We start from the raw sequence: 21,168 nt of genomic DNA on the forward strand, positions 1-21,168 counted from the left end.
TGGCGCACTCACATTTTCCAGATTTGGTCTGCTCTTTTTTTACTTCATTGGCCGTGACTGAACTGGGAATACCCAGTTTGGAGCCCTGCTTTCAGTGTTTTGCTCCACAGATTAAACCACTCAAATTAGGGATTGTTCTTTACGCCTGTGTTTGAAATTTCTGATTCCGTCTGACTTACAGTTTAGCCTATATGTTCAATGAGTCAACCATGGTGTTTTAAGTATTTTTCCTAAAGAGTGTTTCTTTAATGTTATATGTCAGTGGTTCTCAATCTTCCTAACCCCATGACCCTTTAATACAGTTCTGCATGTGGTGGTGACCACCCCCCCCAACCATCAAAGTATTTTCATTGCTACTTTCATCACTGTCATTTTGCTACTGTGATGAATCGGGTGATCGTGTGAAAGGTTCATTTGACCCCCACAGGTTGAGAACCGCTGCTCTATGTCCTCGGAAACAATTCTACAGACTTTAAATGTTTGTTTTGTGTTTTTATTTTCACAAAGTTTCACGGGTGACGAGGAAGAGCCTGGGAGTTTGTCGAAGAGCTTATTTCTCGGTTGTGCCAGGAGTCAGTCCTAGGCATCAACGATCAGCACCCCAGAGCATATTCTTGCCACCCAGCACGTGTTTTAGGATGAAACGCTGATTTTAATAGTACCTTGTTTATATTGCAGTTGTTATGATAAAGCCACTTTCAAGATAGAAGTTTTGTTAGACTTGTCCAGAATAGTCGTTCTTCCTATCCATTATCGGATGTTATTGATGGTGGTCTTTGGTTTTATTCTAAGCCAGGCCTCTACAATGTATTTACACATGCAATTAGGTTAAAAGGATCTTAACTCTGCTTTTTTAATAGGGTCACATGGAAGGAGAGGTGTGGGGTTTGGCCACACATCCATACCTGCCCATATGTGCTACTGTAAGTGATGATAAAACCTTAAGAATATGGGATCTCTCTCCTAGTCATTGTATGTTGGCCGTCCGGAAACTGAAAAAAGGTAAGGAGAAACTCAGATTTTAACTTCTAGGTTAAATAGTTGGCAGTTTTCCAATCCTTACAAATAAAACAAGGTCGTGTTAGTCACGTAAATATTTGAAATGTTTTTTGTGTCCACTTGTTCATTATCTGTGTAAAGAGTTCACTGCACCATGTCTGTACTTCATGAGATGCCCTATAACCACGCCTAAAAAGGGAGCCAATTTTCAATGGCATGTGAAGGAGAAAAAAAAATTTGTGGTGGCTTTCATGTAGCTATGATGCTGGAAACTATGCCAACCATATTCCAAATACTAGCAGGGTCAGCCACGGTATCAGTGATACTTTAAGACTAAGAGAAAAAAGGAATGAAGGACTAGGCAGCCCACTTTTGAGGGACCAGCCACTGAAAACCTTTATGAATACAGTAGACCATTGTGTGACATCACCACAGAAAATGAGCCCCTCCAGTAGAAAGACCCTGAAGGTACGACTGAAGAAGAGCTGCCTCCTCAAAGAAAAACAAAACTAAATCTCTCTGCCTTTGAGTCAGTGCTGACGCACGGCGACACTACAGGACAGGGTGGAACTGTCCCTGCCAGTTTCCAAGATGTCCTCTCTGTAGGAGTAGAAAATAGTGTCTTTCTCCATCGTCTGGCGGTTTCAAACTGCCGACCTTTCAGGTCACAGTCCATAAGGTCACCAGGTCAAAAGTAAAGCTAACCTTAATGATATGGATGGACAGAGCTTTTGGACCTTCATTTGCATGCATCCACTAGTAAAAACAGACCATACAAAGTGTGAGCATAGGGAAATTGGAAGTTTGAAAAATTAAATGAAACACAGGTGTATCGATAAAGTAGGCATTAGTGAGCTGAAATGGACTGGGATTGGCCATTTTGAGTTGGAGAGCCACATGGCTTGCTGTGCAGAGTGACAGATTCAAGAGGGGATAAGGTTTCAGTTCATCATCAACAAGAACATTTCAAGACCTACCTGAAGTAAAAAACTGTCTGTGACAGAATACTACCACATATACTTGTGTGTAAGCCGAGTTTCCCAGCACATTTTAATGCCGTTTTTGTGGTAAAATTAGGTGCCTCAACTGATATGCAGTTCGGCTTATACTCAAGTATATACAGTATCTATCAAACATGTAATCCGTGTTTTATTCTGTTGTACATAGAAGTGACTCAGGCACCTGACAACAGCAGCCATCTACGACTATTAGAAACTTCTATGGAAAACTTCTATCCCCTGGTTTTAGCTCTCAACTGAAATCACATGTAAAATTTTAACAGGTTTTCTATATTTAATTCTACATTATTACTTTACGTCTCTGTTTCTTTCAGGGTTTTTCTGGTTTGCTTGTTTCTTGTGCCATATTCTGCGATAACCGTTCCAGTTCTTGGCTTTCTCTGTCCACCCTTGTCTGCTTGTCGCGCTGTGGTGGCGTGTGTGTTGCTGTGATGCTAGAAGCTGTGTCACTGGTGTTTCAAATGCCAGCAGGGTCTCCCAAGGGTACTTGATGGAACGTACAATCACGGTGCACTGATAACTATTGGCAATTGGCATGCAACGGCTGGAAAATGGAAAGAACAGTAGTTGGGAAAAGTGGGAAAAACCAAGTGGGAGATTGCACGATTGAATTTTGCAAGACCAACGACTTGTTCGTTGCAAATACCTCTTTCTCAACAACACAACCGGCAGCTATGCACATGAGCGTCCCCAGATGGAATACTCAGAAATAATGACTGCATCTGCGGGAGGAAACGATGGAGAAACTCACTATCAGCAGCTGAAGCCAAACCAAGGGCTGACTGTGGAACAGACCTCCAATTGCTCATATGTACGTCTACGTGGAAGATGCAGAAAATCCAAGCAAGTCCACAAGAGCTAAAATACAACTTTGAGTGTATCCCACCTGAATTTCAAGAACAGATTTGACAGATTGAACCCTACTCACAGAAGATAGGAACCACGGGAGAACAACAAGAGCATGGGGGAAGAAAGCAAGAGGTCATTAAAAAGATAGGAACGAAAGCAAAGCTCCAAGTGGATGTCAGAGGAGACTCTGAAACTTGCTCTTAATCAAGAGTAGCCAAAGCAGATGGAAGAAAGAAAGAAGCCAAAGAGCTGAAGAGAAAATTTCAAAGGACAGCTCCAGAACACACAGCCAAATGTTATACTGCAATGTGCAAAGGCCTGGAGTTAGAAAACCAAAAAGGCAGAACGCACTCAGCGTACCTGAAACTGAAAGAACTCAGGAAAAAATGCAAGCCTCTAGTTGCAATAATAAAAGATTCTATGGGCAAAATGGTGACTGTTTCAGGATGCATCAAGAGAAGATGGAAAGAATACGGAGTCACAGAACCACAAATAGCGAGTGGACATGCCACTATTTCAGAAAGCAGCATAAGAGCAAGAGGCAATAGTGCAGAAGGAAGAAGTTCAAGCTGCCCTGAAAGGTTTAGCCAAAAACAATGCTCCAGAAATTGATGGAATTTCTGAAATATTTCAACAAGCTGGTGACGCTCTGAAGTGTCTATGCCAGGAAGTTTGGAAGACAGCTACTTGGCCAACTGATTAAGAAGAGATCCATATTGTACTTATTCCAAAGGAAGGTGACCCAACAGAATGCTTAGAGAACAATATCATTGATATCACATGTAAGTAAAATGTTGCTGTTGGTCATCCAACAATGGTTGCAGCTGTATATTGACAGGAAGCTGTCAGAGGCTCCAGATTCAGAAGAGGACATGGAACAAGGGATATATATCATAACTGATGTCAGATGGGTCTTGGCTCAAAGCAGAGAATACCAGAAAGATGTTTACTTGTGTTTCATTGACTCTGCAAAGGCATTTCACTGCGTGGACCATAACAAACTCTGGATAGCTTTAAGAAGAATGGGAATTCCAGAACACTTGATTGTGCTCACGTGGAACTTGTACATGGATCAAGAGGCAGTTGTGCAAAGCAAGGGATTTCTTCATGGTTCAGAATCAAAGGTGTGCCCTCAGGATTGTATCCTTTCAACATAGTCGATCTGTATGCAGCAGAAATCATCCAAGAATCTGGATTACATGGAGAGGAATGTGGCATCAAAGACTGGAGAAAGGCTTTTATTAACCACCTATGATCTGCAGATGACACAACCTTGCTTGCTGAGAGTGAAGATGCGAAGCACTTGCTGAAGAAGATCAAAGATTGCATCCTTCAGCGTGGCTCACGATTCATTGTAAAGACCAGGATCCTCACACGTGGACCACATCATGATCATTGGAGAAAAGGTTGACGTTGTCAAGGATTTTGTCTTGCTTGGATCCACAGACAGTGCTCATGGAAGCAGCAATCAAGAGGTCAAACAACTCGTTGTATTGGGTAAATCAGCTGCTGAAGACTTCTTTAGCTGTTGTAAAAAGGGTGCTACTTTTAGGATTAAGGGGGGCCTGACTCAAGCTATGGTATTTTCCTTTGCCTCATATGCATGTGACAGTAGGACATTAAATCAGGAAGACCGAAGGAGAATTGGGGTGGGCAAAGAATATTGAAAGTACCATTGACTGCCAAAAGGGCAAACAAATACGTCTGTGGAAAAAGTATGGCTAGACTTCTCCTTAGAAGCAAAGATGGTGAGACTTCTTATAAACTTTGGACGTATTGTCAGGAGAGCTCACTCCCTGGAAGAAGACATCATGCTTGGTAAAGTGGAGGGGCAGCAAGAGAGGCAGGCCCTCAAAAGACAGATGGACGCAGTGGCTATAACACTGGGCTTAGGCATAAGAACAATTGTGAGGATGCCACAGGACTGGGCAGTGTTTCACTCTGTTGTGTATAAGGTTGCTAGGGGTTAGAACTGATGCGCTGGCACCTAACAAACACACAAACAAAAAGCCAACTTAAAGCAAGCGGCCTCTGGGGATCTTTGTAAATTGATCTGGAGAAGAAAGCATCAGGGCAGAAGCAGAAAACCACATGCTAGTGGCTGTGACCATTTATGTTAGTAACGAGCTAGGTCAGTAACTTGAGTTGGAATTGCCACCTGATTAAAGTTAGGATTGTCTGTCTGCACAGACCACACAAGTTAAAAAGGTGATATTTGACAAGTACCCCCCCACCCCTGCATGTGACAATTCTTTAGTGGTATCCCTAGTGTTTGTAATTCTCAGGCTTGAGTTATTACTTGTAGTGGGTAGGGCGAGTAGAGACTTCCAATTAGTCTTTCCCACAATAATAACCTTTATCCACATGTCATAGAGCCAATGCAAGGGATTCTGTCCATTTTAAAGCATGTCTATTCCAGTGAAAGTTTCAGGAACTTGGGGGCCCCCAACCCACCTAGGCTCACCATGACTCAGCTCCCAGTTAGACTGGTCTCAACAGCAGCGAAACTTGGTGTTCCCGTGATTAGTGGAAGGCTTGGCTATTGTCTTTTCCCTAACGGGCCACAGAGCTCGGAGTAGGCTCACATGACACGGCTTTGGTTGTGCCGTGGGGACCGTCCTCAGTGGGGTCCAGCAAGGCGCTCTAAGTGTTTGTGCTGGTCAAGAGCCTGGTGCGCCAGGGCGGTGACTCGGATCAGGATTTGGGCCACCAGCTCTGGAGTGTTCCCTTTGGATGTGGAGGGCATCCCTGCTGCCCATTTTGGTAACAGTGTCATTGACCTTGCTTTTGGCTGGTCAATGCTCTTACTTGGCCTCTGTTTTTCCCTGATTGCCCCAGTTGAGGGGAGCCCTTGTCCATGGTGATAATGGGCGCCCCATCTACTGCAGTAATTTCTGACCTAAATAGGCAAACAGTTACAAAGCCGCTCAGCAATTCAGATGTTGCCCTTATTAAGGCGTGCCCCAGTGCACTGTGGGGAAGACTTTCTCAGGAGACGTCCTGGGGAGATGTGTGTGTAAGATACACGTGATAAATCCTTTCAGACATTCTGACCTCCTTGAGTTTCTGAAGTCCTTCTTCCAAATCAGGGGTCCTCCCATGAGCCGAATTCAGCCACCCCCTGATTTTTTTAAGTAAAATTGATTGGAATACAGTGCCACCATTTATTTACATTTCGCCTAGGGTTACTTTTGCATGGGAGTAGCAGAGACGAACAGTTGTGGCCAAAACCATATGGCCCACACACCTAAAAATAGCATCTGGTCTTTTGAGCGAAAAATTGTCTACCTCTACCCTAGAGCTTGCTGAGATTTGGTCCAAAGTCCAAGTCTGATGTGAGCAGAGAGGCTGTTGGGTGGTTCTTTAGAAGCCTAAGCATGTCTGCAAGGCACCAGCTTCCCAAGAGCCAGTCTTCCGATGTAGGAGAGCTAGCTGTTTGCACTGGCAAGCAAAAATCAGGGCACTTCAGAATGGAGAAATTCCACGTTGTCCAATCCAACCATATGCCAGCATTCCCAATTTCAGCCTTCTTATCCCTTCCCAACCAGTGCCCTGCCTTTCATAACAGAAACTGGGAAGCTCGATGAACGAAATCGACCAGGAAGCAGCAGTCCCTCCGATGGGATCGTGTGTTTAATGTTTCCAAACATAGTCTGGGCCAGAGATTCTTGGAGGCTGGCCAGGGGAACGCTCATACGCTCCGACCAAGACTCGGGCTGGGAACTTGAGCTCCTTCGCTTGTTATTTCTTTCTGTAAAGGCCCCGGATGCTGGGCACAAGCTAACCCACAGCACAGTTACTGCCCTCCTCACTGCTACTGTAACGGTTGAGGGCAACCAACTCTGACCAGGCCTCAAACGGTGCTTAACGTCTTCGAGCATTTCATTGTGATCACCTGCAGGAGATCACCTGGTTAACTGGCATGCCACCGAGGACCTTGGGTTACTCGATTCCCGTTTCCTGTGGGTACTGTGATCAAGCCCACGTCACTGACTAAACCAGATTTTTAAAATCCCATCTCTGAGAGAGGTCTGTGGGGCCCGCCCCAATCCCGACTACATGGACACCCCTCTCCCCCCAGAAGAATGCACTTCAGAGGACAGCACTGAAGCTACACCTCAGGCAGAGGGGCGTGTCTGAGCAGAGCACACAGAAGCAAATGAAGGAGGAGGGAGAGAGAGTGGAGCACATCCTGGCCCACCAAGCCTTGAGGACGATAATGCCTGCTCAGAGAGAAGGCCATAGGGCTGTCCCCAGCATGAGACACGATGTCCCTCACTGACCCTCAGTGCTACGAGGGACAACACTGGAGGCACATGCAGGAACTGTGCCCCATCTGACCACACCACACCAGGACGGAGTGCTAAGGGCATGTAACAGAGCAGCAAGGGGAGCAAAGTAATGAAATCCCCCGGGAATACCAAAAATAGACTTTGGGGACAGCGCATGGCACCCCATCAGAATCAGCCGGAAAAGACCCCTAAAGGTCAACAAACAGACCTGGAACTATTTATAGGCTTTTCTTTTTTTATCGATGTTTTTTTGTTGTTGGTTTGCTTTTTTGTTTCCTTGTGTTGTTTTGTATTGCTCTGTCTTATTTTTGTGCCTGTTATTGACTCTGCATGTCTATCTGGATAAGATAGGCGGGATAAATAATCTGGAGGAGAAAACAATGGACCGATAGTCCCAGGGGGACATGGGAAAGGGGGAGGTGAGGGGAAAGGAAGTGGGTGTTAACAAACCCAGGGACAAAGGAACAACAAGTGATCCAAAATTGATGGAGAGGAGGGTGTAGGAGACCTGGTAGGGTGTGATCAAGGGCAAGGCAACTGAGAGGAATTGCTGAAACCCAAATGAAGGCTAAACATGATAGTGGGACAAGAGGAAAGTAAAAGGAATTAGAGGAAAGAGCTAGGAGGCCAAGGGCATTTATAGAGGACTAAATACAGGCACGTACATATGTAAATATGTATATCACAATAGAGAAATAGATTTATGTATATATATTTATATGTTAAGTATTAAGGTAGCAGATGGACACTGGGCCTCTACTCAAGTCCTCTCTCAACACAAAAACGCTTTGTTCTAATAACTTGGCATTCCGTGATGCTCAGCTTCCCTACATGATTGCTGAAGACAAAATAGGTGCATAAGCAAATGTGAAGAAAGCTGATGGCGCTGGGCTATCAAAAGATATAGTGTCTGGGGTATTAAAGGCTTGAAAGTAAACAAGGCTGTTCAAGCCTTGAAGATAAACAAGCAGCCATCTAGCTCAGAAGCAACAAAGCCCACATGGAAGAAGCACACCAGCCTGTGTGATCACGAGCTGTCAATGGGATCAGGTATCAGACATCAAAGAACAAAAAAATCATATCATTGTGGATGAAGTGGGGGGTGCGGAGTGGAGACCCAAAGCCCATCTATAGGCAACTGGACATCCTCTTACAGAAGGGTCACAGGGAAGAGACAAGCCAGTCAGGGTGCAGTGTAGCACTGATAAAACATACAACTTTACTCTGGTTCATTAATGTTTCCTCCCCGCCCCGCCCCCCACCCCCACTACCATGACCCATTTCTACCTTACCAATCTGTTTAGACCACAGGATGTACACTGGTACAGATAAGAGCTGGAAACACAGGGAATCCAGGACAGATAAACCCCTCAGGACCAACAATGAGAGTAGCGATACCAGGAGGGGAAGGGGAAGGTAGGAGGAGAAAGGGGAAACTGATCACAATGATCTACATATAGCCCCCTCCCTGGGGAACAGACAACAGAAAAGTGGGTGAAGGGAGACAATGATTGGTGTAAGACATGAAAACATAATCATTTATAAATTATCAAGGGTGAGGGGGGGCGGGGAGGAAGGGAGCAAAAATTGATACCACGGGCTCAAGTAGAAAGAAAATATTTTGAAAATGATGATGGCAACAAATGTGCTTGACACAGTGGATGGATGGATGGATTGTGATGAGTTGTGCGAGCCCCCAATAAAATGATTTTTTTTTTAAATCCCATCTTTGTTGGTCTGTCTCTTGGAAACAAATTCTATATTGCTTCAGGGCCAGAGACCACCCCAATAGTTAACAGGGAACCTCATATGTGAAGAAGGGTCAGTTAACCTCTAGAGACAATAAATTAACTACTAGCTTAAATAAACTACTCGCTTAAATAAACTACTCGCTTAGACTCCCGTACCGTTAACTACTAGAGACAATACATAGGGGATCCAAAGGGAACCCGAGGGAGCCCTGGTGGCGTAGTGGTTACACGTTGGGCTGTGATGCGCAAAATCAGCAGTTCGAAACCATCAGCTGTTCCTAGGAAGAAAGACCGAGCTTTCGACTCCCACAAACAGTGTCTTGGAAACTCACAGGGCAGCAGTGCCACTCCGTCTGCCCTACGGGGTCTCTCCCTCTACGTTCACTCCTCCTCATTCTCTTTTCCTTTTTCTCCCATGTAATTTATCAGGCCCTGCAATTAGATAAGTATTTGTTTGCCTATATTTCACCTCCTCCTGGAGGAACAAGAATGGGCCCTGCCCTAGCATGGTGCTCAGCACAGTGTAAGTAATTCATAGATAATCCATTTCCTTGAGTAAAGGGCCACTCTCCGATCGTCAGACACTTACGTGCATCCCAAGATGTCATCGAGAGTAAAGAGAACCCGCAGACAACTCAGACGAGGGACCAATCTCTAAACTCTCGGAAACCTCAACACCTCAGCGAGAAAAAGGGATATTCCGATGGAAAGCTGGGCGGAGGACATGAACAGGCACGTCTCCAAAGAAGATGCTCAGGCCGCCCAGAAGCCTTTGGCCACACGAGAGCTACAAATCAAAAAGAGCGACGAGAGACCACCTACCCGACCTGTCAATATCCTACTCACAATGACAGAAAAGGCCACACACGGGCAGTGCGGCCAGGGCTCTTGTGAAACCGTGATGGTTTTCTTTAACACGGGGGTTTCTTTCCAACCAATTTCGTTCCAGTTAGGGTTCATCTCTTTATCCTGGCATTTTTCAAAATTGGCACGATGCTTTTTGTTAGAGTTTCCCAAAAGAGTGAACTGTTTTCTTACTAGCCCTAAACTTAAGGTGACCAGACGGCCCGCTTTTGGCGGGACAGTCCCGATTTTTAACAATTTTTCCTGCATCCTGCAGCGTTTTAAAATGTCCCGATTTTTGGAAAGAATGCACGACAAGCTAGGATAGACGGTTTTCGGCTGCCGTGTGGCTATTTCGCCAGGATATGAGTTTCACCAATGGTGTCCCGCTGGTGTCCCACTTTACCAATGTTAAAATCTGGTCACCTTACCTAAACTCCCCTTTGCTTTGTTTTTAGAACTCAAAAATCATACCCTGGATTTTTCCATACCGGTAGGTGCTTGATAATCAAGTGACGACTTATTCTCAGTTCATTCCGTAACATTTCCTTCTCTAATGGCCCGACGCTGTTCCTCCCACTTGAACTTTGTACGAGAGGGAATCTGCCCGAACCTGCCAACCCTCGCCGTCAGGGCTAGAAGGTTAGCCGGTTGGTGTCACTGGTGTTAGCCAGTGCAGCACTAATCCTGTTCTTGGAAACTGACAGTATTAACATTGTGATTTCTTTGTGTGCTGCTTTGAAACTTAGACGGATGGCCCTAGTTGACATTAGTAAGTAATTACCGACTTTCCAATGTTGTTTTTTCAAAGCACACTTGGAAGGGTGGCCCGTTTCGTAAATTTTGAATTTGCTGTTCAGAAGCTACAGAGATAGCATCCGCGGAACAGAGAAGAAAACAACCAACCAAACAAGCCTGGCCCAGACATCACTGGTGTCTTATTTTTAAAATTGGGCCTCTGTTTTCATCACGGAATTTCCCTGAGGGTCTAAGTGCCAGGACTTGTTTCCGTTACGCTCAGAGAGGGCTGGTTTGTATCCGTTCCCGCTTAGACTCCCGTACCGTTCGCTTCAACGGAAAACCTTAGGAGTGACGGCTCTCTGCTCCTTTTCCGTGTAGATTGGAGACCATAGTAAACATAGGCAGCCCTTTTGAAAGGAGAGGTTCTTTGAGCACCCCGTTTTTTCCCTTAGAGGTGTGATGTCATTGGAGGGCCTCCTCATAAAGTTGTGTTATATGTCTTTATGTGTTTGGTGTATGAAACCCAGGACTGATGAACCTATAGGGACAGCACGTAGAATAAGGGTGGGTTTTTTTTTTGGGGGGGGGGCTCTACAGTGATGGTGATGGAGTAAAAGGGAGATGATGTCAAGGTGTCCAGGGAGAAAAAGAATGTTTGTAGCAATTGTACAATTCTGCCTGACGTGACTGAACTACGGAATGAAACGAGCTGTGTATTAGCTCCTGCTGAACACGAACTTTAACTAAGTGACACTTCTAAAAGAGAGGGAAAGAAACTTCCGCCACCTCCTCGGGAATCTCTTCCAGGTGGGCGGTGCTGCTGCTTCTCCCCCGACGGGAAATCCCTGGCTGTGGGTCTCAGCGACGGCAGCTTCCTGATAGCCAATGCGGACACGCTGGAGGACCTGGTCTCTTTTCACCACAGGAGAGACCTCATTTCGGACATTCGCTTTTCACCGGGTAAGTCTGTTGAAATCTTACTGCAGGGTGAACTCGGATCTGGCGGCCATGAAATCTCTCACGGAGTCGTTTGGGATAACCTTTGGCGTGATGGTTACACGTGAGGCTGCTAATCTCAAGGTCAGCAGTTCAAAACCACCAGCTGCTCCATGGGAGAAAGATGAGGTGTTCTACTCTTGTGATGGTTTAGTCTCTGGCTAGACCGGAATATGTACATTGGTACAGAGAAAAGCTTTCGACACAATCCAGGACCGTTAAACTCCTGAGAAACAGTAACTGGAGTAGCAATACCATGAGAGCACAGGGTGGGGAAGGGGAAGAAGGGGGAGCTCATAGCAATGATGGATGCATAACCCCTGTCCCCACCAGGGGAACGGACAACAGAAATAAGGGTGAAGGGACACAGCAGATAGTGTAAGAGATGAAAAATAATAGCATATAAAATTTATTAAAGGTTCACAAGGGTGGGAGGGTGGAGGAGGGAGGGAAAACGAGGAGCTGATATCAAAGGGCTCAAGTAGAAAGACAATGTTTTGAAAATGATGGCAGCATATGTACTCGTTCACTTGATATAATTGATTTAGGATTGTTATAATATCTGTAAGAACCCTCAAAATGTTTTTTAAAATGACTAAATTTCAAGGGGGAAAAAAGAGCTAGTCTCAGAAGCCCATAGGACCTGTTCTACTCTGTCCTGTAGGGGTCGCCGTAAGTCTGAGCAGACGCAATGGCAGTGAGTTGAGTGAGTTACTCTAGGTTAGAAACGCCCCTCCACCCCACCCCCGCTTTCTGCTTGTTTGGTTTTTGACTAGTCCAGGGCAGTGCGGTGAGAGGCAGAAGTCATGGATTCGGTGGATGGCAAGTGGACGGGCTCAGGACCAATCCTGACCCTGTGTTTTCTGTGTGCCTCCAGTCAAGGTGCCTTTCTGAGCTCATTTCCTCAGGTGGGACCGGTGAAAAGAGTGGGATAACGGTCTTCATTGGAAGCTTTTAAATTGCATGAGTTTGACTTCCTCAAATTGCGTATATTCACTGTGTGCGCAGATTATCATACACAGATGGCTGACGCTAAGGCAACTTTTACTGAAGCTGACTTCAAAACTCAAACCCACTACCTTCAAGTCCATTCCTGGGCCTAGTGACCCCGAGCTAGGGTTTCCGGGGCTCGTCTGTACAAGGGCCTCACCTTTCCCCCCAAGGAGCAGCTAGTGGGAAAACATATCTGTTAATATTTATCATTTCATCCCCTTACAGAAGGGTCACGGGGAGGGATGAGCCAGTCAGGGTGCAGTGTAGCAACGATGAAACATACAACTTTCCTCCAGTTCTTGAATGCTTCCTCCCCCCACCCCACTATCATGATCCCAATTCTACCTTACAAAGCTGGCTAGACCAGAGGATGCACACTGGTACAGATAGGAAATGGAAACACAGGGAATCCAGGACAGATGATCCCTTCAGGACCAGTGCTGAGAGTGGTGATACTGGGAGGGTGGAGGGGAGGTGGAAGTAGAAAGGGGGAACCAATTATAAGGATGTACCTATAACCTTGTCCCTGGGGGATGGACAACGGAAAAGTGGGTGAAGGGAGACATTGGACAGTGTAAGACACAACAAAATAATAATAACTTATAAATTATCAAGGGTTTGTGAGGGAGGTGGGGAGGGAGGGAAAAATGAGGAGCTGATAACAAGGGCTCAAATAGAAAGAAGATGTTTTGAGAATGATGGTTGTAACAAATGTGCCAATGTGCTTGACACGCTGGATGGACGGATGGATTGTGATGATTTTAAAATGTATGTATATTTGTCACTTGACACATCTGACTTGTTACCGTCGATGTAACACCTAAGATTGCTTCATACCGTATCTTAAGACCAGTTACCCTGCTAGCAGAGTCTACCAAGGTGTTTCCAAAGGTAGATCATATCAAGCCAAATGTGCCTCTCTCTCAGGTTCTGGGAAGTACCTCGCCGTCGCATCCCATGACAGCTTCGTGGACATTTACAACGTGCTGAGCAGTAAGCGAGTAGGAGTCTGCAAAGGGGCCACGAGCTATATTACCCACATTGACTGGGATCTGAGAGGTGACAACATAAATCACTTCATATTCGATCAAGTTGCCGTTGCTATTTTATAGGGACACGCAGCGATCTAAAAGAGATAGTGTTAAAAAAAAACTCAGGGTGTAATTCCCAAAATTATTTTCTACAAGTTTATGCTCCGCATTGAATGGACGAACCCTGTGGCATTCCGACTTTTCAGTACCTCTCCTAATACGATTCCCGGGGGAGTCCATCAAGTGATGACGGGACCGTGACACAGGAGAACAAGTTAAATTCCGCACAGAGATGCTTTCCTGTGAGGAAAATGCCCTAGTTTCTGTCGGATTAATTTGGTATAAATAGTAACTTCAAATCTGGAAAGTAAAGACTATTAATGTGGAGTTTAAGAAGTAGAAAAGTCACTCTGTATTGTTAAGTATAAAATATGTTTCCCTAGATAGAGTCATGATTGCACAGAATACAGAGCTTAATGGGTATTTGGGGGTTTTAGTATATGATTATGCCAATTCCCATCCGTGGGAATTTAATCAAGAAGCATGAATTTTAATCAGTTTGAATAAATAGCAAATATTTAAGTGCTCCCTTTTAAGAGAGTGTGTTTTACTTATTCATCGAAATGAATCTAGACTTGCAAATTAAGAGGTTTCCCCCCAACTAGAGTTAGACAAAATATTTACACTTCTCTTTTACAAAGTGCTGCAACATTCGTTTTTTCCGTGTAGGAAGAACAGCAGAAAGAGTTTTATCAATGTCCCCGCATTGTGCATGGCAGATACTGCATTAAAAAAACACAGAAATTGAAGGTGTGTGACCACCGTTCATCCATCACCCCTGTTGGGCGCCAGTCTCCCTGTGACATGTGCTCCCTCTGGGTCTCGCTGTCCCACTTGGGTCACACTCACACGGTTTCACTTTTTCATCCTGGTCTTGCACACTCAGCGCACTGCCTTACAGTTGCCACATGATTTGGAGATGCACTGGGGCACAACAAAATCCCGTGCGACTCACTTTCTTGCTCCCTGCTTGGGCCTGGCGGGCCACCGCTGGGCAGGATTAGCTCCGAGGTCCACCTGTAGATTCATACACAACATCTAAACCCCTTGAGAATTTGATGACTTAATTCCATGGAGGCTGAGAAAACGAAATGCCCTTGCTGCATGTGGACTGCTGAGAAGATGGGGTTTGAGAGCTGTTTCTTTTTCCCATAAGATTTCAGCCCCAGGTGAGAGTCATACCTGTTGATGGATGACGTTTGCATATGTATGAAGCTAAATGTGCTTCATACATATAAGAATGTGCTTCCGGAGTGTAAATCTAGATTTGCATCTCTGCATTTGTATTATGTTTTCTTTTTTAAGGAAAGCTTTTACAAGTCAACACTGGTGCTAAAGAACATTTATTCTTCGAAGCCCCCAGAGGGAAAAGGCAAACCATTCCCAGTGTGGAGGTAGGAAGAGAGTCGTGCTGGTCACCTGATAAGTAAGCATGGTTGGAAAATGGACACCTACCTTCCTTTCCTGTAGTGACTTGCAAATCCTGTTCTCAAGTTAATTAAATTGTAGCTGCTCTCTGATTGTGTTTTTTAAACTGGGCGAGAATACACCAGTGGGTAAGGAATAGCAAGAGGTTAGAGTTAAAACAGAACCGTATATACTTGAGTGTAAGCGGACCCGAATATCAGGCAAGGCACCCAATTTTTCCACAAAAACTGCCTTGAGAATGCGCTGAGAAGCTCACGCGTCCACATGGTACGTCCTTGATCATGTGTAGGAGGAGGAGGTTGTCTTCATGATGACTGTGTGGAGAGGTAGTCCATGGAGCCTGACTAGTATGAGGGTCAAGTTCTTCTGCAGAGCTCTGGAAGCTTCAGAACCTCCTCCCAGATTTGAGTTGTAGAGGGAGAGGATCGGTGGCTGGGTGCGTTAACCTGGGGCCCCAATGAATGATGCACTTCTGATGGTGGTGACGGGTTTAGGTTCAGGTGGACCCTGACCGCGCGCTGTTTTGTTTCCCTTCGTAGGTAGAAAAAGTTGGCTGGGTCTCGTGGACAAGTGTGCTTGGTTTGTGCTGCGAGGGGATCTGGCCGATCCTTGGAGAAGTCACAGACGTTACTTCTGCTTGCCTCACCCATGACAAAACGATCCTCGCTACCGGGGATGATCTGGGATTTGTGAAGTTATTTCGATTTCCCGCCAAAGTATGTGCTCTCCTTTAACTTTCTCCATAATGGGAATGCTGAGCGAACGCGACTAAGGTCATGCCACTTCACAGTATGTCGTTATTGTGATAGGAAATGCTCAGAATTAGTGTTTCCTCCTCTTGGCATCCTCTCACTAGCTTTTCCCTAGGAAGTGTTATAATGTATGATCCCTCGCCTTGCGTTCAGGAACCCTGGTGGCACACTAGGTTAAGCATTTGGTAGGTGGTTCAAACATGCTACCGTGCAGAGAAAGACAGAGCTCTCTGCCCCACCAAGTGCACAGTCTCAGGGACTCCGTGGACAGTTCTGCTCTGCCGTCCCAACCCTCCTGCATACGGCAGGGCTCTGCGCCTTCCTCTTGTACAGCGCTGCTCGATCTCGAGTCAGCTGAATCTCCCTTAACTTGAAATGAATGATGTTGACTTCGTGTGACCCATGCTTTAACTTTGCTGAAGCCGAGATGCACAGGTTCCCTGGATTGCCGCGAGAAGCCTGGGCTGCCGTGCGCTCTGCGATGGCGTGACTCTCTCAGCTCGTGTCTCTGTTCGGATGACTGCACAACCTTGGCTCGTGGGTCAGGAAGTCATTTCGCTTTACCCCAAGATAAAACGTCCGTATAATGTCCAGCTGCGTCTGCTTCTTACTGATGCCCTCAATTAAGGGTTCTGTATTAGAATCGTGGCATGATTGGACACATAGTCTGAACTAGGGTCCTGAAATCATGACGGTTTCAGCAGCTGATCATCTGGTTCACAGGTTCTCACATCTGCACTGAAAACACAGGTTTAAAAATTCTCACACGAAGCTCAGATTCCCCAAGAAGACGTTCGGATCCACTCAGTAGAGCCTTAGTGGTTAAGCACATGTTTGAAACATTTTGTTGTTCCGGTAACTCCCCTCCAGAATGCCAGATGACTCCAGGTCACAGGACTGCACCCTGCGATGCTGACCTGCGTCACTGTGGCGAGCACTCAGCAGCCTAGGAAACTCTCCTTGTGGGGCTCTGACGGCAGATTCCCGTCATTTCAGTCGTCGTTCCCAGAGAGTTCCTGCTCTTCACCCCTCCTCAGCCCTGTGCATGATGTGCTGTTCTGAAATGCACTCCCAGAACTCTGCAATGCCATGTCTACATGTTTTTATGATGTGGGGGTTTCTTCATGTAGCCTCCCCATGGGCAGTGCTTCTAGCTAATTAAGGTGTCTGATATTTGCATGGGTGTCTACCAGAAGGGCTGATGGTGTGTGTGTGTGTGTGTGTGTGTGTGTGTGTGACTAGCCGTGCTGTCTACAAGCACTTGTGTCCTTAGGTTCTTACTGTGTAGTCCCCATCGTGCTTGCACAGGTGAACACTCTGTGTGTTTTAAGATTTTCGTTACTATAAGCAAGCGTTATGATGTTTTTTTCCCTACATAACATTTTCTTAGCATAGATCCCTAGAAGGATAATCAGGGAATCAAAAGTAAGAACATTTTAGCGCATTTACTGCTAAGCACCAAGTTGGCTTCCAAAAAAAGAGTTGTGCCCATGGTCCCAGCATTGTGCGAAGCTCTTGTTGTATTGTTTTCACCAAATCTTGGACGCTTCCTTTATTCTAGTGTGCGTCATCAATTACGAGAAAATGCGTGCGGCGTTTGTTTATAGGTTGCATTTGTAACGGCTGGTCTCCAAACAGACATTAAGAATGAAGTGCAATAAAAAAATCTTCAACAGCCGCAAGCTTTTCAATAATGAGATTTCCCGGTGAGAATGTTTGTTTTGTTTTGTTTTCTTCTCTAGGGGAAATTTAGGAGCTTTAAGAGGTACGTGGCTCATGGCACGCATGTCACAAATGTGCGCTGGACTTACGATGACAGCATGTTGGTGACCCTGGGAGGCACAGATATGTCCTTGATGGTGTGGACCAATGAAATGGAGGGCTACCAAGAAAAGCGCTCTTGTGACAGTGAAGAATCCGATCTCGATTCTGAGGAGGACGGGGGTATGTCATTGCTGAGTGTTTTATGTCAGCCCAGCTAGAGAGATACGCCTCTAGCAGAATGGACTTCGTTAGCGCACAGCAGTTCCAGCGGGGAAGGAGCGCGTGTGAGTCCCTGGGCTTCTCCGGTTTACCACAACTGGTCTTGTAGCCCCGGATTCAAAGTGTAGCCACTAGCAGTGGTGGAGAGAGGTGTCCCCTGCAGATGAAAGCCAATCGTACGTTGAATGAGGATTGTTCAGATACATTGCATGATATTGAACTGCGAATCAAAGCATTTTGATTGACCCGCCCCCACCCAGATATATCCATATCCGCTCATTATAGGAAAACTAGACAATACAGTTTGTCGCAAAGAAACATAGTCCCTTTGAACCCTCTGAAGCTCCTTCTGTTAGCACGTGGGGGACAATCCTTAAGGCCATGTGCACTTATTTATGCAAAATATTTCAATAAAAATATGATCATATTGAACTGATGGTTCTACCTGTTGGTGCTACTTCATAAGGGGTCTGGTAAGCATTGGATTGGTAACTGCACAGTTGGCGATTCAGAGCTACCAGCTGCTCCCTGGAAGAAAGAAGCCGCTTTCTACTGCTGTAAAGATCAGCCACCTGGGAAACCCTCTGCAGGGTTGTGCTGAGTTAGAACGTGCTCAGTGTTAAGGGTCTGGTTTGGGAGAGTGTTACTTATCTAACATTATTATGTTCCATTAAGTATTCTGCACCATCTGTAACCGCCTGCCTATTTTCCCAAAAGTTAACTACAGTGCAGTTCATTTAACTTATTTCGTCTTCTGAAGCATCCTTGTACCCGATAGTCCTTGGCCGTCCCTCAGAGACCTAACGTTTGCACTGTCGCGCAGGCTACGACAGCGATGTTACGAAGGAGAATGAAATCAGTTACACCATCAGAGCCTTAGCGACAAATATCCGTCCAATGTCCGGAACCAAGCCTCACTTACAGCAAAAGGAGCTCTCCGTAGACGAGAGGTAACTGTCGACTTTGATATTAGACGAAGAAAAAGATACTGGTATTAAAACCCAAATATATTATTTAACTCAATGGATTACTTGCCAGAGCTGTAGCAAAACAGCACAAGAAGCTGCCTAGCAGCCGTGCTTCAGATGGTTCCTGGTACCACCTGGAAGACACGCTTGTCCTTAAACGCTTTTCAGTGGCACTTGGGGCCCCTACTGTGGACACAATCTGTGTGATTAAAGTAATCTTACCTGCTAATGTTTATATATGCGTGTGATGGGGCTGGAGGAGATCGTACGCATCAAGTCTAGTGCCAAGTGCTTTTGAAAAAGCACCAGAGCAGAGGAATGGTGACTTGGGAAAGGGAATTTGTACACACGTCCCTCTAACCAAAGATAATGCTTACCCCAAAATGTTTTCAAAACAAGCGAGTTTGAGGTATGATGGTTTAGAATCTACACATTTTTAAAATCTTAAAGTAAGGATATGGGTGCAGCGGTTTTATGGGGAGAGGTCATTTTTTAAATCACCAGGTGCTTTTAAAATTCCTTAGCGAAGAGAGGCAACAGTAAAGAGGCCTGTCGTTCGGTGAATGGCATGGGGTTCAGGCACAAAGGGGGCTTAAGAAAGGATGGAGAAAAATTATCCCGAGACAGCAGGGGAATGTTAGGAACACCCGGAGCCTCTCCTTCTGCAGAAACCTCAATGGGCCACATTTCACTATGGAACGTGGGGACTTGGAGGGAAAGGTTAACAACAAGGACCGTGCCTTCATAGTGGAACATGGTTGGTGGCACACGCAAGTGACAGGACAGTCCACACGTGTGGTGCTAGACCTTTGGGATTCTGCTCAGTAGAAATGGTGGCACAGAAAGCATTCGCAGGAGAGCACTGCTTTGTACCCGCTTTCCTTCCATAAAAGGAGTGTGGAACAGAAGTTAGTGACGGGAACGGGAGAGCCGCATATTGTGTTGAACTAAAGTGGCCCCGGAGATGCACAGGAAGTTCCAGGTGTGGTGCTGAGGCTGAGATGCCCAGAGAGCTCCTCCTCTGCCAGGTGTGCCTGCTTGTGGATGATGCATGTCTCCGATATTGGCCGTGAGGGCCAGCTGGGGGAAAGGCCAAGGCTGATCACACTCCGGTCTAACCCCTGCCCGGGAGTCAAAGTTGGAGGCTCTGGGTCCAGGGCAGCATTATAAGGGGCTTGGTTTAGAGAGTCCAACTAGTGCGGTGGTTCTCAACCTGTGGGTCGCGACCCCCAAAGGGGTCGCCTGATTCATAAGAGTAGCAAAATGACAGTGATGAAGTAGTAACGAAAATAATGTTATGGTTGGGGGGTCACCACCACATGGGGAGCTGTATGAAAGGGTCGCAGCGTTAGGAAGGTTGAGAACCACTGGGCTAGAAGGTTGGATGGGTATAAGCATGATCTTAAAGACAATGAAAGTTGAGAAGTATTCCTCATGTCTAATTAGAAGGTATTGTAAGGACATCACATGATTTGCGTAATTAATTGTTTTCATGTTTTAAAGAAAACATATCACTGCTATCAAAGGAGAAACACAATTCTTTAGGTTGAACTATCCTCCCAATTCAAAATTTTTCCCTCCCAACTCAAAAGGAAAGTATTTCTGATGACAATTGGTAACTTTACTATATTTGGTTGACATTTTGGTGAGATATTTTTTCTTAAATAACTTAATAGTTTCATATTTATCCCATTATATAAATGTTCCTTTAGCAAATCTTGGTATTTCATTAAATGCCCTTCGAATTTTCCTCCAGAGACATATTTTTTTTAATATTCAAAACAATTTGACTTAAAATTTAGGTATTAGGTGTTTCCTTAAAATGCTCACATGTCACTTTTATTCTGCTTAAAACATGCTGCCTTTTTATTGGTCACCGCTTTGCTCACCCGTGTCCTGGTTTCTTTCCCTCGCTTCTGTTGAAGGCAGGGGATAGTAAGGTAAGTTTTTTCGTCAGAAAGTTCCTTTGGTCTTTTTTTGTTCGATGTTTTGATGTTATGTTAAGGTGTTGATGTGGCCTGCCTGTGCCACATTCAGCTGCCTTTGTCCAGAGAGAATTGGTGAATGAGGATGAATTCCTGAGAACTTGGCTTTGGAACACACACAGTATGTGGTGTTATTGTGAGGGACTTCACAATGATTGTGTGGTTTACAAAGAGTAACAAACGCCTATAGCTGCAGATACAGTCCTAGGGCCACTGCCCTGGCACTGTGGTCAGAATCAAGGAGCAGCCGAGCCTCTTCATGGAAGCACGCCTTGCTCAGCCACCGGGGAGCTACAGGTGCGGTGCCTGCTTTTCAGCAGTCAGCTGGCCGCCAGCAGAACCCGCTACTGGCCTTCATGAGTTGACTGCCTTACCCTCAGGATGACGGACACTCGAATTGTCTTCTCAGTACCTGTAACGTACTTTTCTAAGCCAGCCATACTTCTGAATCTTTGCCGTTTGGGGCCAGGCAAAGGGA

The 21,168-nt window shown here is 45.6% G+C and overlaps 1 protein-coding gene across 1 annotated transcript in view; it reads left to right on the forward strand.

Moving 5' to 3' along the window:
- EML5 (EMAP like 5) overlaps positions 1 to 21,168 on the forward strand; it is a 144,780-nt gene that overhangs the window by 85,283 nt on the left and 38,329 nt on the right. Inside the window, exons 21-27 of the mRNA XM_075531644.1 lie at positions 861 to 1,002; positions 11,302 to 11,454; positions 13,411 to 13,542; positions 14,880 to 14,968; positions 15,542 to 15,718; positions 17,497 to 17,698; positions 18,561 to 18,687. Coding sequence (XP_075387759.1) covers positions 861 to 1,002; positions 11,302 to 11,454; positions 13,411 to 13,542; positions 14,880 to 14,968; positions 15,542 to 15,718; positions 17,497 to 17,698; positions 18,561 to 18,687 — 1,022 coding nt within the window. The remainder of the gene's footprint in view (positions 1 to 860; positions 1,003 to 11,301; positions 11,455 to 13,410; positions 13,543 to 14,879; positions 14,969 to 15,541; positions 15,719 to 17,496; positions 17,699 to 18,560; positions 18,688 to 21,168) is intronic.

This window comes from Tenrec ecaudatus, chromosome 14 (assembly GCF_050624435.1).
Source record: "Tenrec ecaudatus isolate mTenEca1 chromosome 14, mTenEca1.hap1, whole genome shotgun sequence".
In the NCBI taxonomy this organism is placed as follows: domain Eukaryota; kingdom Metazoa; phylum Chordata; class Mammalia; order Afrosoricida; family Tenrecidae; genus Tenrec; species Tenrec ecaudatus.